We start from the raw sequence: 16236 nt of genomic DNA on the forward strand, positions 1-16236 counted from the left end.
ATATCAGTGAAAGGGAAATTGGAGAGTTGGAAGCTGAAGAAATGATCTAGCTATGGCAGAGAAACACAAGAAGACAAAACATGAAAGCAGGGTTCAGAAACAGAAAGACACCATTTCAGATGCTATTTTTCCAGAGAATATGGGAGAAACAATATGTAGAAAAAAATTAGGCTGAAAAATTTTCAGAATTCTTTAAAAGACCAATAGCTCTCACTTCTTTGAAGGCTTTAATTCCTGGCAAAAAATAAATAAACAAGTAAAGAAATAATAAAAAGGGGTGGCTCAAATGAAGAGACTCTAATGAAGAGATATCTAAATAAATCATAATAAAACTAAACCACCAAAGGAAGATCTCATAAGCAGCCATAAAGCCACCTTAATCTGACTGTTGATATTTACTGACGCATTAGTGACAATGAAAATCAAAAGGCAGAACAATAAAATACAAGCAGAAATATAATTATTAACTGGATTGCCCTCCCTCCCCCTGTACTGGGTTTTGATCTCAGGAACTTGTGCCACTTTCATCCTCTTACCTCTGCCTCCTGAGTAGCTGAGATTATAGTGTAAAGTCACCAATTTAGATTGATTTTGATAGGGTGCCACTAATTATTTGTCTGGACTGACCTGGAACCATAATCTCTCTGTTTCTACTTTGCCAGTAGCTGAGATTATAGGCATGCATCATCCTGCCTAGCCCTGACAATTACGGCCTTATGCTAAATTGGGCTTATCACAGGTCCTTTTTATGTTTTTGTGGTGCCAGGCCTCCAAGGCAACTGCTTATTACCAGGTTTTGTAAATGAACACATCCACACCTGCTCTTTACAATGTTAGGACCTCTTTCATAGTTGCACAAAGCCCAAACCACTTTTGTGTCTTTTATAGAAAATGTCTGCCATCTCTGACCTTAGCAAAAGGTAAAAATAATTTTAAATACATCCCCACACACAAGACAAATCACAGAACTATCCAGGAAAAGAATAACACCTCAGAAACTGGATGACAAATGTGGATTGTTTTAAGTTAAAGAGATAGCTACTGCAGTACCAAAACAGACAAGGCTCATGTAAGACAGAGCACTGCATGAAAAGTATGTCCTCATGAGCATGGAACTCCCCAAATCCCTGGGCCAACTGCAAACCACGATAGATAAATCATCCTGATCAAGAAGTGTTTACCAGAGAAAACAAGCTTGCTTAATATAAGAAAACCCATGAGTGGAATGCGCTACATTAACTCACTAAGGGAGAAAGCATCTGTTCAGAAATATTTCAAAAAACAAATGTCAGACATCAATTCCTGAGCAGAAATAAAAGAGAACTTTCTTAATCAGACAGAGGGTGTGTGGTTAAGTCTTAGTAAGTGCTTCCTCCATGGTCTGACAAGGTCATTTCCAGGACCACGATTCCTGCCTGCTAATTCTGCTCCAATTCCACTGAGCAGGCCCAGCTCCCTTTCCACCACCCCATGTACAGCTTATGGCTCTCTACAAAGATGAAATGTTTTTAAAAACCTTGAACTATATTGTAAGAAGATCACTACACACAACGTCAATATGAAAGTAATTATTTTTATACATCAGCAGCAGCATTTAATTTTTGGAAGATGGCATTTAAACAGCAACTGAGAAAAAAATACACCTAATGGGGATTAGAGGCAGGGCTCAGCTGGTAGAGTGCCAACCAATGAGCTAAAGTGTCAGGTACCGAGTTCAAATCGCAGTCACGGACAAAAAAGAAAAAGAAAGGAATATATCTAATAGATGACAGTCAAATAAAAATTTTAAGGCATTTGCAAATAAGGGTAATTTCAAATAAAACTTAAGAGTTATAGTATGTATCTAAAGTTTATAGAGAAATCTTAGAACTGTAATTGTTTCCAGCGATACTGTAAGTATGATTAATCTTGAGACAGTGCTTAAGCACACATCCTTACATGTACAAGAATCTAACAACACAACACACCTAGTCATAACCCTATCAGTCTTAGTGACAGCATGACACACACACAGTGCACCTTACCTTGCCATCGGCTGTCACAGCAAAAAGTGTCTGCTCTCCTCCGATTAACTGCACGGGTCTGAGGGTGGCCAGGGCTTCGCATGGAGTGGGAACTTTAACTTTTGCACCCTCGATGCCCCCAAGCTGGCCCCTGTGATTATGCCCCCATCCATAAATGGTTCCACTGCCACCAGCAGAAAGAGTCCAATCATCTGGTCTCCTACAACACACAGCAGAAGAATATGTGACATTGGAAAGAATTTCATGTGGAGACAGCTGAAGGAACTTACACCTGTAATCCTAGCCAGTTGGGAGGTGGAGATTGGGAAGATGAAGGTTCTAGGATAGCCCAGACAAAAAGTTTGAGACTCTGCTTCCACCATAAAAGATGGTTATAGTGGCATGCACCCTGTCATGCAAGCTACCTTGGAAAGGGTAAATTAAGAGGTCATAGTTTAGGCTGACACAACAATCCAAGATCCTTATTTGAAAAGTTACCTAAAAGAAAAAGATCTGGGCATGTGACTTAAGCCAGACAGTAACTGCCCAGCAAACATGAAGCTGTGAATTCAAATTCCTTTCTTTCCTTTGCTTTTTTTATTTTTGTGGCAGTCCTTGAACTCAGGGCCTGAGTGCTGTTCTAAGGTTTTGTGCTCAAGACAGTGCTCTACCACTTGAGCCACAGCTCCACTTCTGGCTTTTTGACTGTTAATTGGAGATAAAAGTCTCATGGACCTTCCTGCCCAGCTGGCTTTGAACAGCAACCCTCAGATCTTGCCTCCTGAGTAGGTATGATTACAGGTGTGTGCCACCAGCGCCTGGCAATTATTGCTTATTTTCTGATGTTACCAACCTGTTCATCCACTGCACAAGTTGTTCATCTTGCTCTCTCTTAAAAATGTCATGGCTCTCATGAAGAACATCCATGTTTTCACTGTCTGCCATTAATTCACGAATTTTCTTAGCCACCTAGACAATGAGATTATGAATTGAACACTTGTTAAAAATTAAAAACATTAAATTCTACAGTAAGAAGGCCAGAGGAATCCCTGCATGGAAAGTATCAATATTAGCAACATGATTTTTATATTTAGTAAATGACATCAAGTCTAGATGCTAAGAAATTGTCTGGAAGGCATCACTTTATCTTTACTAAAACAGAACTCATGCAAATTCAGTGTGAGATTACTCACATTCACCTCTGTGCTTCTCTTCCTTGCTGGTATTTCTTAGCAAGAGAAAAATTTCTGTTTCATTATATTGGTATATCTTTCACACGACAGCTAAAGTCTGTAAGATCTTTGCAATACCAAAATCAAATGCAAAAAAGAACATGGAATACCTCATCAAGAAACAGACGGGGCAATGGTGATCTTTTGTCCAGAGCCACAGCAACACGGGATGCCATGCAGTATCGTCGGAACCATGCCCACTTGTGTGTCTCGGCGCAGCAAGGAAGAGTGTCTAGCTCCAGGTCACACGCAAGGGCTACCAGTACCTTCAGCCACCAAAATTAAACACAAAACGAAGTGAAACACAAGGATGCTTAGGAATGCAGCTGCCATTCCACTGTCCCCCACTGTGTGCTGAGTGATGGTGAAGGTGCTACTACTGGCCACCACCACAGGGTTTCTGAAGATCCTTGCTTGGGAGCTCATTACTGCCCTAAAAGTTTCTAGTGATGTACCTAATACACAGGACCTCAGACTCAGATCAAACAAGCTCTCCAATACCCATGCCCTGCCTCAACAAACAGAAAGACCCATGTACCTTAAAGCATGCTAAGATTTATATAATGGCTCCAGGTAGAATAGTTTCATGCATCCAGCCATTTCTTGAGATTTTTTTTTTCTTCCTTCACATTCACCTTCAGCAATACCTAATGACTGCTCTCAAAGAGGCTGGGAGTGTGGCTTAGTGGTAGAGTGCTTGCCTAGCATTCATGAAACCATGGGTTCTATTCCTCAGTACCACATAAACAGAAAAAGCTAGAAGGGATGCTGTGGTTCCAGTGGTAGAGTGCTAACCTTGAGTACAAAAAGCTCAGGGCCTGAGTACAAGCCCCAGGACTGGCAAACAAAGAGTCCTAGAACCCAGCACCTGGTCAATGACAGCATTCAGTGGCTCTTCCAGTCAACCTGCTCTTACTGTCACTTTAAAATAAGTCAAACGTTACCTTGAAGAATGGGCTGTGGAGCAGTTGTTTGCCACCTCTCACAATAGGATCTTCGTATTCAAACTGCCTCTGCAAAGCTTCGGGAAGGCCTTTCACCAAAGCAGCAAGAGCACTGCCTGTAAAACTCTTAAAAACAGTAAACAAGATTGCAGGAGTATGAGATACAGTGGAGCCAAGTTGGTTTCATTCCTGTGCATCAAAAGTTTCATTATGCTGCACCCCCTAAAAACTGCTCACTGACATTATCAAGTCGGAGAAAGGCTAAAAGAATGTGTACACTACAGGAAAAGGTGGGATAAGGGGAGTGGGTAAACCTTAGAAACATCTTGCTTTCTGTATACCCATTCCTACAAACTGTTCCTCTCTGGCGTACAGATCCTGACCATCTCTGCAAATAGGCAGCATCAACAGGAATTGTTGTGCGTGTAACACAATACAGGGCATGTGCCCAGTCAGACTTGCTTTCAAGACCAATACATTTCTATATTCATAAGGGTCCATACACAGACTGCCCAGTCTAGCCTGAACTTCATATATGTAGCAACACAAGGAAAAGTCCGGAAGGGACCAAGGCCCCCTTATGCTCAGGTACAATTTTCTAACTCTTCTTAACAGTAATTAAAGCAACATTTTATTCCTACAGTGTCGCACTTCTAGAAACCAACTATACTACAACCCTGCATACCAAGGCTCTTGTTTCCCCATCATTTTCTCCCAGCAGCCTGTTTATGTTAATTGACTGTCCAAATTCTGTGGTGAGCAGCCTCCTCAGTCTCTGAAGAGCCCACATCCTGTGGCTGGCGGCTGAAACAAGCAGAAAGGCACTGTCAGCAGTCTGACCACATTCTTCCAGCCCATCCGACAGACGTGACCGCGAAGGCACTCCTTACCCAAGGCACTCAGCTGCGCGCATGCGGCCAGGGAGGCTGCGAGGCGAGGGACAATGCTTCGGTTGGAAGTGAGGTTGAGTCGGAAGTCCAGGAGACACGTCACCAAGTCCATGGATGGGCAGGAGAGGACACAGCGATCAGAGAGGAGGTCCTTAGGGCCTGGGAAAGGGCATGGTCAGTCAGTGTTCCTATCTGAAGGGAAAAAACCACTCCCTGGAGAAACACCTACATATTTAATAAATCTGCTTGGAGTGCAGCAATGTGAGGGGTGCCACCGTCTCACGGTCTGCCACACGAGCCACTACCTTTACACTGATTTGTGTGTGTGTGCCAGTCCTGGGGCTTGAACTCAGGGCCTGAGCACTATTCCTGTGATTCTTTTGCTCAAGGCTACAATTCTACCACTTGTGCAGCAGTGTCACTTTTGGCCTTTTCTGAGTAGTTTGAAAAAAGGGTCTCATGGCCTTTCTTGCCCTAGCTGGCTTCGAATCGAGATCCTCAGCTCTCAGCCTACTGAGTAGTTAGGATTACAGCACCTGGCTACTCTGACATTTTGTTGTTGTTGTTGTTGGTCGTGGGGCTTGAACCCTGGGCTTGGGCATTGTCCCTCAGCTCTTCAGCTCAAAGCTAGCGTTCTACCACTTGAGCCTACAGCGCTACTTCTTGTTTTCTGGTGGTTAATTGGAGAGAAGAGTCTCACAGACTTTCTTACCCAAGCTAGCTTTGAACTGTGATCCTCAGATCTGAGTCTCCTGAGTAGCTAGGATTACAGGCGTGAGCCATGGGCACTGGCTTACACTGACATTTTAACTGCGAATCAGAAGCTCTAGAAACTACAAACACAACAAACGGGATTCCACTCTGGGTGAAGTAAGTGTTGGTTTCCAGCAGCTAGATGGGACAAGGGGCTGCTGTAGCCTGAGCCTTGCCCTAGAAGGGCCTGTGGCAATGCTTGCTCCGGGCACAGGTTAGGCAGTCCTTAAGTTATCTAGTGAAAAGTGTGCATGGTTCCGCTGCCTAGTGTAACCAGTCTTTGCAGCTCAATGGCTGCAGCTTCTTCCTTACCTGCGGCTGGCATGATGGGATAGACTGTGAAGCGCCAGCCCCAGCCGTTCACAGACCCATCGCTGATGAACTTCCACTTTAGCTCATCTCCAGGGATACGCAGCTCACTGGACCAGTCTGACCATTCTCGACCTGGAGGAGAAAAAGCATAGCCTGGGCTTTAGTTCATTCCATCCTCCAACCAACCCCAAAAGACTCCTTAGAGAAAAGCAGGCAAAGTCACCCAGACCACAGCTCAGAGAAAATAAGCAGGTTCTTCCAACTCAAGTTCTGTCAAGTTCAAGCCCACAAGGACACTATGCTTAGTGAGTGTGAATCCATCTATCCTTCTACAGGTGCTCCTTCAACAACCAAACCAAGTACTGGGGAAACTGAGGGTTGGTGGACATTGCCTTGACAGAGGCCAGTCCCAAAGTGGAATGATTACACATATAAGGAAGAACGCAGCATGAGAGGCCGGAAGGGCCAGCAGCAAGCTCCCAGGAAGGGCTCCGGGGGCTTTTTGGGGACTGTAGGTGATCAAGTGATGGGAGAAAAAGCCAACATTCTCACAAGGTCTACATGTGTAGTTCAGCATGTCCAGGAAGAGGCTGTTGTGCAGGGAGAAGCAGAGCAGCCTAGATAGAGCGGCGGGACTGTGCTGCCACAGTGGAGCACTGTATATAACAGCATCTCAGAATAGCCAGAGACCCTTTGTCCTACAGGAGCTGTGGCAGCAGCATAGCAATGGCTGGTTGGGCCTTGCATTGGAAGCAAAGAGACCTAGCACATCTAACAACAACACAGGCTGACAGATGCTGGTCACCGTGCCTGAAAAACCCATCTTCACAGTGAATGTACCATATAAGCCAAAGCTTTACACCAACAACTTCAGGTATGCCTGGTGAGTAGAGTTCTACTGGGACACAGCCACATACACTCTCCGCCATACAGTGTGTATAAGAGGTTAGAGTAGAGACCACATGCACCCCTCAACATCCCAGATGTTTACCACCTGGTCTTTTATAGGGAAAATTTGCCACCCCCTGCTTGAGATGAAAAATTCATTAAAAAAAAAAAAAGCCTAAAAGTCTATACCCATGCACACTCCTACACCAACACTTCTGACACGTCCAGAGCATTTAGCATCTCTAAGATGGGGTCATTAGCGCCCCCACTTGACCACATGGAGCGCATCAGCAGGGCATAAGCAGGACTGCACATGGTACCTCTTGTCTACCCCATTCTCTGCCTGCCAGCCAGCCAGCTGACTACTCCATGAGCCAAGTTTCTAGCTGAAACCCTACAACCAAACAAACAGGCAAGAAAACAAACAAAAAAACCTTTGGAGGCTGGGCGTCTCCCAACAAGGACCAGCTCTCAGGCCACACACACACACACACACACACACACACACACACAGATAATGTCATAAAGTACTGGGAAGAGGAAAATAAAACCCACTGCATTTCACTGCTAAATAGGTCACGGCTCCTTCCTTAGAGCATGTGCAGAATGAAGCAGCAGCATTCTGTGCTACCAATATTAATGGTTCCATCTGAGAGGCAGCGCTCAACCTCCCTTCCTCACCTGACCGCACAGACACGATCCTATTGACACCGTCCATGACCGTGAGAGGATCGTGGCGCCTCTCTGTGGAGCACTGCCTGTCAAACTCCACCCTGAGGCCTTCTGCACCTGGAGGACAAGCAAGCAGAAAACAGAGTGACCATTCCCCGGAAGCAAGCGAAAGTCACAGTGTGCTGGGTAGAAACAGTGAGATGAAAGCTATGTTTAGGAAGTAATACAGAACTGGCTTCTAAATCATGAAACTAAGCCTGACCCCCATCAGAAGAGTATGCCTATGGGCTGAAGGGTCAGGAAACACTTCACATGGCCAATTTATTTCACGATGCGCTTCAGTGTGCATTCTGCAACTCCACTCATCAGATAGCTAATGTATGCCATTTGTGAAACACGAGGACCAAAGTTGGGTGGCTGTGGCTCATGCTGTCATCCTAGCTACTCAGGAGGCTGAGATCTGAGGATCAAGGTTCTAAGCCAGCCAAGGCAGGAAAGTCTGTGAGACTCTTATCTCTAATTAACCACCAAAAAGCTGGAAGTAGAGCTGTGGCTCAGGTGGTAGCGTACTAGCCTTAAGCTAAAGCTGGAATTTAAGCCCCAAGACAGGCACAACCTCTTCCTACCCCCCTATCTTCCCCCCCCCCCAAAAAAAAGTAAGGATGATAGGTGCTGTAGCTCAAATCTTGAGCCTTCCTCAAAATCCTGTGTTATGGTCTCTAGGATGACACCATTGAGAGATGGTCTAAACTTTTTTTTTTTTTTTTGGGTCTAGTTGTGGGACCTAAACTCTGGGCCTGGGCGCTGTCCCTCAGCTCTTCAGCTCAAGGCTAGCGCTCCACTTGAGCCACAGCGCCACTTCCAGCTTTTTTCTTTTTGCTTATGTGGTGCTGAGGAATCGAACCCAGGACCTCAGGCATGCAAGGCAAGCGCTCTACCACTGAGCCACTTTCCCAGCGAGAGATGGTCTAAACTTTTAAGAGGCAGATGGGTCCTTGTGGTAGATGTTAGCTAAAGGGGGTCTGGGGCTGTTCCTGAAAGTGATTGTGTGACTCCAGCTCCTTCCCCCATGTCTTTGTTTTCTGAGCTACATAATTTTGCTTGCCATACACCACCACCCTATGTGCTAAAGCCAAGGGGCCAATCAGTCTTGCACTGGAATCTCTAAAGCTGTAGGCAAAAGGAAGCTCTCTTTACAAATTGGTAATCTCAAGTCTTTTGTTTTAATGACAGAAAGCTGACTAAGACAAATGGTTTATGGGAACCTCTGATTTGTAGTCATGTTAAATGGAAGTCAAGGGTCATCTAGAGACCCAGGGTGTTGGATTGATGTATGGAATAGGAGGTATCATGTGCGATGGAGCACTTAACTTTGAGCTTCTCTAGGTGGTCGGAACTGAACTGAATTGTGGGATACTTGGTATCCACAGACACATAGAGAATTGTTGCTTGTCAGGAAAAGCCACATATTTGGGGTCAGAAATATTCTGAATAGACGAGTAAGTGTTTTCCTTCAGGCTCAAATATCTTTAAGGACTAGCAGAGGGCCATAGGGTAATGCCAGGCAGGAGGCATGGGAGGGAAGGAAGAAGGAGGGCTGACTTGATGCAAGAGTTCAGATCCCATTTTAAGGTTGAAAGAAATCACTAATGGGGTGGATGCAGAGGTCAGGCTGTGTCTGTGTAGGGGGCTTTGTCTGTTTTTTTTTTTTTTCTGTGAAGGGAGGGGAGTGGAAACAAGACAGAACACAGTGCTGGTATAATAAACCACATAATACCACGACAGGCTGGCCCAGATGACCTGTGTTGGTAAGAAATCACTGAATTTCGAGTATATTTTGAAAGGTGGGGGAAGGGACAGAGCTTGCTGGCTGAGTAGATTGGAAGTGAGAGAAATAGAAAAGGGGAGGAGGGATATCAATTTTTGTCTTAGGTGACTAATGGGTAAAAATGCCTTTAAAAAAATTTCTATCATGAAAGAATAACAACTTAAATTTTTTAAAAAATAATGTTTTCTGAACTCTACCTCATTTTAAAAGTTGTGAACTTTTAGAAAATTAATCACAGGGGAAAATAAAGAAGATAAAGGTCTTAAAGTTAAATGAGATGCCAAATTATTTAAGTAGCAAATAGTACCAAGCAAAACAAAATGAAAACAGGACCAGCGTACTAAGTAATAAAAGCAGGCCAAGTATATCAAAACACAATCAAACTGCCGTCTATCATCTCAAAACAAGTGGAAAGAAAGTAGAAAAATGATATGAGATAGAAAAACCCAACTTAATAACAGGAGAGGAAACATGAAAACTCAGGAAATAATTACAATTCCAAAATGAAGACTTAACCACAAAAATTGGAGAATCCAATATGCACAACAGACAAAAGGAAAGATTTTTTAAGAAGAAAAATAACATCTGAGAAAGGAAGTAGCCAACCTTAAACCTAAAAGGGATCTACCACAAATAATCACCAAGTTTCACTAAGAATGAGAACTAAGCAAGGTAACCAAACAATATAAACTGTAATTCACAAAAATGTCCTGAAGAAAAGGTATGGAGTCAAATTAAAGCCTGATCTGAGCACTTCAAATAACCAACACGAAAATACATTCTGATATTACTGGGAGAAAAAAAAAAGCACACTACTTGTAAGGGGAAAGAAATTAATTACCATGATCATATTTTCACAGAGGAAGAATGCATGATTCAAAGATTTAGTACCCAGAAAAGCAACCTTTCAGATTGAAAAGACACAGATCCTCATGGAAAAGCCTGACCTCGAGGACTACAGAGGAATCCAGTAGGTGTGTTCAGATACCACAGTGACTGAAGAGGCAGACTAAAGGGTGAGGGGGGAGAAATAAACATAGCAAAACATAAACGGCATGAGAAGCAAAAGAAAGCATAGAGTGGAACAGCATTCTGCTCTGGTAAATATGGTTTAATCAGGGAAACAAGTTTGAAATTTATTGAAGATATCACGTAACATTTTTTAAAAAATATTTTCGGTGGTAGCATTGAGTTGGCAGTAATTAAATTGTTCCCCAAGTCTGCTGCTTGCACAATATTGCCTAAAGCAAATGAACATCTATGAGATACTTTATCATCTCTTGTCTTGGACCTAAGATCTGATATGGAAGAAAAGATTAGATTTAACAGAGCAGATGAAGTAGTCTGGGATTAAATCCATATATACGTCTCCACTCAAGCATTCATAATGATAAAAATGATCAAAATGATCTCTAGGAATAGAGAAGGTTTTTTTTTCTTCTTTGTTGCTGTTTCTGTTTTCTTTTCCTTTTGTCTTATTTGTTCATTTGTCTGTCTTTGGGAGCATAAGGGGAGGCACAGAAATGGTGGGACAAAGGGTGAACAAATGCAGCAGTGATACTCACTAGACACTGGAAAATGAACTATACAACCTATGGGTGGGATGGAGGGAAAAACTGAGAGAGATTGAGGGAAGGGATGACACTGTTGAAAAAGAAACATACTCTATCAAACTTATGTAACTGTAACCCCTCTTTACCTTTACAATAACAAAAAACCCATAAAAATTGAACTGAAAACTTTCAAAGTGTTGACGGGGAATGGACTCGTAATTCTGAAAACTGGTAAAGACAGGAAAGATAAACTTTTATCTTGCCTTTCTTATGCAGAATCTTCATAGTCAACTAAAAGAAGAGAGGAAATCTATCTTTATAAAATACTCTCACTAATAATTAAAGAGGTTAATGGTCTTAGTGCTGAGCAACAGAAACTGCTGACTTCACAGAGAAAGACATGCAGGCATTAGGTGCTTTCTGAGGCTCATCACCACCAACTTGCCAAAGGGTTGAATTAAGATCTTTGAATTGGGGGCCAATCCACAGAAATGCAGGGCTGTGAAGCATGCTGAACTGTAGCAGGAGGAGTATGCTGGCAGCAGATCCAGGCTGAAGGGAAGCTCAGTAGCTGATGGTCCAAGTGCCTTTACAGGTGAATTGTCGAAAATAGAAAAGAAAGCTGGCACTGCAGGCGCCCACCTATAATCCTAGCTACTCAGGAGTCGGAGATTTGAAGATTGAGACTGGAAACCAGCGAAGACAGAGAAGTTCCTGAGACTCTTATCTCCAATCAAGGCAACAAAAAAAGCTAGAAATGCAGGTTATGTCTCAAGTCGTACAGCACCACCAGCCTTGAGGGAAAAAGCCAAGTGAGAGTGGGAGGCCATCTCTCTCTCTCTCTGTGACACACTGACACACACCGACACACACTGACACACACTGACACACTGACACACACTGACACACACACACACACACACACACACACAGTAAGAAGAAAGACGACGAACATTACATTTAGGCAACGATCCTGTTCAAATGGCTTAACACTGGAATAGCATCTTTTCAGGAGAACACTGGTATACTTCTGGGAGCTGGCACAACATCCTTTAACTCTGATCTTGGTTACAAGGCTATCTACCTGACGATCAATTCTGTAATCCTAATTACTTATAAGGCAGCGATCAGGGGATAATGGTTTGAGGCCAGCCTGGGCAGAAAAGTTTGTGAGACTCCTTCTCAATCAAGGGCTGGATATGGTGGCTCACACCGGTCATCCCAAGTGCACAATGGCTGGGAACAGTGGTGCACATCACTGTCATTCCAGCAACAAAAGGGACTACAAATAGGAAGATCACAGTCCAAGAAGGCCAGTGCATAGAGCAAAACCTTCTCCTGAAAATAACCACCATAAAAAGGAACTTGCAGAGTAGATCTAATGGTGTAACTGCTTAGCAAGCGTAGTAAGGTCCTGAGGTTCAAAACTGGTACAATCAAAACAAAACAAGGTGGGAAAGAAGTCTGAAACAATTCTGCCACTTTTTTTTTTCCCTATAAAACAGAGATTGTTGTTCCATACCGAACTAAATCCTTCTACAAGCAGTATAAGGATTGGACCATGTACCTGGTATCTTCACGGTGCCACTGGTGGAGGTGTCATCGGTGTAGGGGTGGCTGCTCTCCACCACAACGGGCTGTGAGGAAAGCCGGCCACTCTGTGAGTCTGTGGCTACATCTTCCAATTCAGTGACGCAGAGCTCCAACAACATGTCTGCCACCTGGGGAGGAAACAGGAAGTGACAAGGCTGATGGGTGCCAGCCCTGTTCCTGCTCATTTTGCTCTGGATCAGGGGCAGGATGGAGTTTGGAGAAACTGAGTTGAAATTAGGGCTTGGTTTCTTTACCCATAACAACCAAGACAGAACCAGACTTGGAGAAGAACTCTAAGACTAGAGATAATACATATAAAAGCCATACATGACACATTTAATAAGATGCCAAATGATAAAATGAAACATTTGTGGTGACAATGATGGTGTATTGTTTTTTTTGTTTTTGTTTTTTTTTTGGGTCCGGTCGTGGGGCCTGAACTGTGGGCCTGGGTGCTGTCCCTCAGCTCTTCAGCTCAAGGCTAGCACTCTACTTGAGCCACAGCGCCACTTCCAGCTTTCTCTTTTTGTTTATGTGATGCTGAGGAATCGAACCCAGGGCCTCATGCATGCAAGGCAAGCGCTCTACTACTGAGCCACCTTCCCATCCCCAATGATGGTGGTGTTATACCAAGACAAGGTTACTTTCTAGTGAGGGAAGTCTACCACAGGAACAAAAGTATCAAGAGAAGGAACAGGAAGTTGATACGAATTTTGGTAAGAAAGGTGGTAAGAATGACCAACAGCCGTGAAAACACCTACTGTGTTTTTGAGACTGCACAACTCTACTTAAAAGGACTTTATTACCATTTTGCATGGGTAGACCATTTTGAGACCCACAGACACCCATAGGAAGTACTTCAACACTACAGATACTGCCCCAAGCCCCTGGCACAGTCAGTGCTTAAAAAGAAAAGCATGGGGCTGGGAAGGTGGCTCAGTGGTAGAGTACTTGCCTTGCATGCCTGAGGCCCTTGGGTTCGATTCCTCAGCACCACATAAGCAAAAAATGAAAAAAGCCAGAAGTGGCGCTGTGGCTCAAGTGGTAGAGTGCTATTCAGGCCCCACGACCAGACCCCCCCAAAAAATAAAAAAATAAAAAGAAAAGCATGACTGACTATAAGTACGAGTACTCAAGCAAGCCCAGAGATCAGGATTGACCAAGCCTGTCTTTAATGTATAAACCTGTACTACCAGATATTCATATATAAATATTGTGCTATTAGAGCATAAGGAGTTACTTCAATGGAACAACAACAATAAAAAAAAGGTCTGAAAATAGCCAGGTCCCAGTTGCTCAGACCTGTAATTTTAGCTACTCTGAGGATAGTGGTTCAAAGCTAGCCTGGGTAGGAAAATCCATGAGATTCAATAACTGGCAAAAAGCCAGAAGTGGAGCAGTGTTTCAAGTACTAGAATGCCAGTTTAGTGTTCAAACCCCAGTCCCAGCACACAGATACACACGCAAGTTTAGGCCCAAATGCAATAGGAATTTAGAGTATGATAAAAGTAGTTTTCATATCATTGGGGGGAAATAGGAGTTATTCCATATACAATGTTAGGCAACTGGTTTGCCATCTAGGAAAAATTAAATCTGAATCATTATTTTAAAAAAACCATCAAAATTTACCTCAAATATTAAACAAGGTAAAATTCAACATATACTAGAAAGAAATTTAGATAAAGGAACTCTACAAGTCCATAAAAATAAGATACAAAGCTGGTTCTAAAAGGGCCAAGGATGTCACTGGGAGGATTGTGACAAGTTTTGTTGTAAAGAAGGGCGTCTAAGCTGCTGCCCACTGGACGAATCCAGCAAGACATCGTGCATTAAGAACAGCAGTACCCAGGTGCTGGGGGTTCACGCATGTAATCCTAGTTACGCAGGAGGCTGATCTGGCCAGACAAATCTGAAATTATCTCTAACTGAGCACTAAAAAGCCAGCAGTGGAGGTGTGGCCCAAGTGATAGCTCCAGCCTTGAGTGAAAATGCTCAAGTCCTTGAGTTCAAGCCCAAATAGTAGCGCATGCGCGCGCGCGCGCGCGCGCGCGCACACACACACACACACACACACACACACACACACACACACACACACACACACACACACACGAAAGGTGGTGTGTCTCTTGCAGGGAAGGCCCCACCCTCCCATCACTCACCTGTGGGTAGGCTGTGCCCATGCCAGACAGCACAGCTGAGAGCACATCCCTGCCCCTGTCGCCAGCCCGGCTGCACACCGACAGCTTGAGCAGGTCCACCACCACGCGGGTATCGTCCGTGATCAACAGACTGGTAAACTCATCCAAGGACTGAGGCTCTGGGCCTGATGTTTTATTTTGGCTTTCAACATCCTAAAGTAAATGATAATCCGTAATTAAAATGAACAACAACATACTAGGAAATAAGAGATTTCCCAGTTTACCTAGGAACTCAGAGGACTAATTACCACCAATGAGGAAGGGACGTGAAAAAAATCAGATTAATTAAGAAATGGCAGGCCCTCTAATAACTCCACCAGGCAATGTGCCAAGTTTTCAAGACCAATATACTGGTTACAAAGTACTAATAGTATCTGTCAATGGGGAATGCTGTAAACTAATTAAAAAAAAAAAAAAAAAGATAGTTCACCACTGTAACCAGTGGTTTGTATCATACACATTATAGGAGGCCTGAAATGAAATTGCACTGTGTAAAACCTTTCTCTTATCAGATATGCTTGGGAATTTTAAATCAGATTTTTATACTAGAATTTCACATATTTTACATAGATCCTGTCCATAATTATTTCCTAGCTTTTACTTAAAGTGATTCCCTTGCATATAATATATCACCTAGAATCTCAGGCTCTTTGGGTTGTTTGGAAACAATATTATATAAAATAAAATCATTGAAAAAAATTTCTCAAGCTGGGCCCCAGTGGCTCACACCCAGAATCCTAGCAACACAGAAGGCTGAGGTATGAGGATCATGGTTCAAAGCTAGCTTAGTCAGGAAAGTCCTTGAGACTCTTACCTCCAATTAATTAACAAAAAGCCAGAAATAGAGTTGTGGCTCAAGTGCTAGTGTGCTAGCTTTGAAGACAAAAACTCAGGGCCAGTGCCTAGGCCCTGAGTTCAATCCCCAGGCCCAGTGCGCGCACGCGCGCGCGCACACACACACACACACACACACACAAATATTTTATCTATATCTCTATCTACAGATACATATATGTATACATACATGTATCTGTAGATAGAGATATAGATATAGAAGAATTAACTCCATGGTACAGGACTGGTTTGAACTGTCCATGGTTGTTTTCTTTTTTTAATATAGATAAGATGTAGAAAGGGAAAAAATGTTCATGTATGTATACGTCTAGCTGCTGAAAAAAATCTAACCAAAGAAGCCCAGTAATATAATCAGATTACCAAACACCTAGACCTGTGTTTCCAAATCTTATAACTGATCCACTAAAAGCCTCCAGTGTTCCTTGGAGAAATAACTAATTCAGGAAAAAGGTGCAAGATAAGCCTGGAACACACTATTGTGCCAGAAGGTAGGGAAATATTCAAACATATCC

At 43.3% G+C, this 16236-nt stretch overlaps 1 protein-coding gene across 4 annotated transcripts in view; it reads right to left on the reverse strand.

Moving 5' to 3' along the window:
- Positions 1–16236, reverse strand: part of Herc2 (HECT and RLD domain containing E3 ubiquitin protein ligase 2) — a 152250-nt gene that overhangs the window by 23434 nt on the left and 112580 nt on the right. For 3 of the 4 annotated variants that reach the window (XM_070043051.1, XM_070043050.1, XM_070043049.1), the window contains exons 69-78: positions 14831–15022; positions 12643–12796; positions 7704–7811; positions 6135–6266; positions 5070–5228; positions 4865–4983; positions 4180–4305; positions 3346–3501; positions 2857–2972; positions 2025–2223 (exon numbers count right to left, since the gene is read on the reverse strand). In XM_070043051.1, the coding sequence (XP_069899152.1) occupies positions 2025–2223; positions 2857–2972; positions 3346–3501; positions 4180–4305; positions 4865–4983; positions 5070–5228; positions 6135–6266; positions 7704–7811; positions 12643–12796; positions 14831–15022 (1461 nt within the window). The remainder of the gene's footprint in view (positions 1–2024; positions 2224–2856; positions 2973–3345; positions 3502–4179; positions 4306–4864; positions 4984–5069; positions 5229–6134; positions 6267–7703; positions 7812–12642; positions 12797–14830; positions 15023–16236) is intronic. The other variant, XM_070043052.1, reaches the window with a different exon arrangement.

This window comes from Dipodomys merriami, unplaced genomic scaffold (assembly GCF_024711535.1).
Source record: "Dipodomys merriami isolate MVZ:Mamm:240054 unplaced genomic scaffold, mDipMer1.0.p SCAF_33, whole genome shotgun sequence".
Classification (NCBI taxonomy): Eukaryota; Metazoa; Chordata; class Mammalia; order Rodentia; family Heteromyidae; genus Dipodomys; species Dipodomys merriami.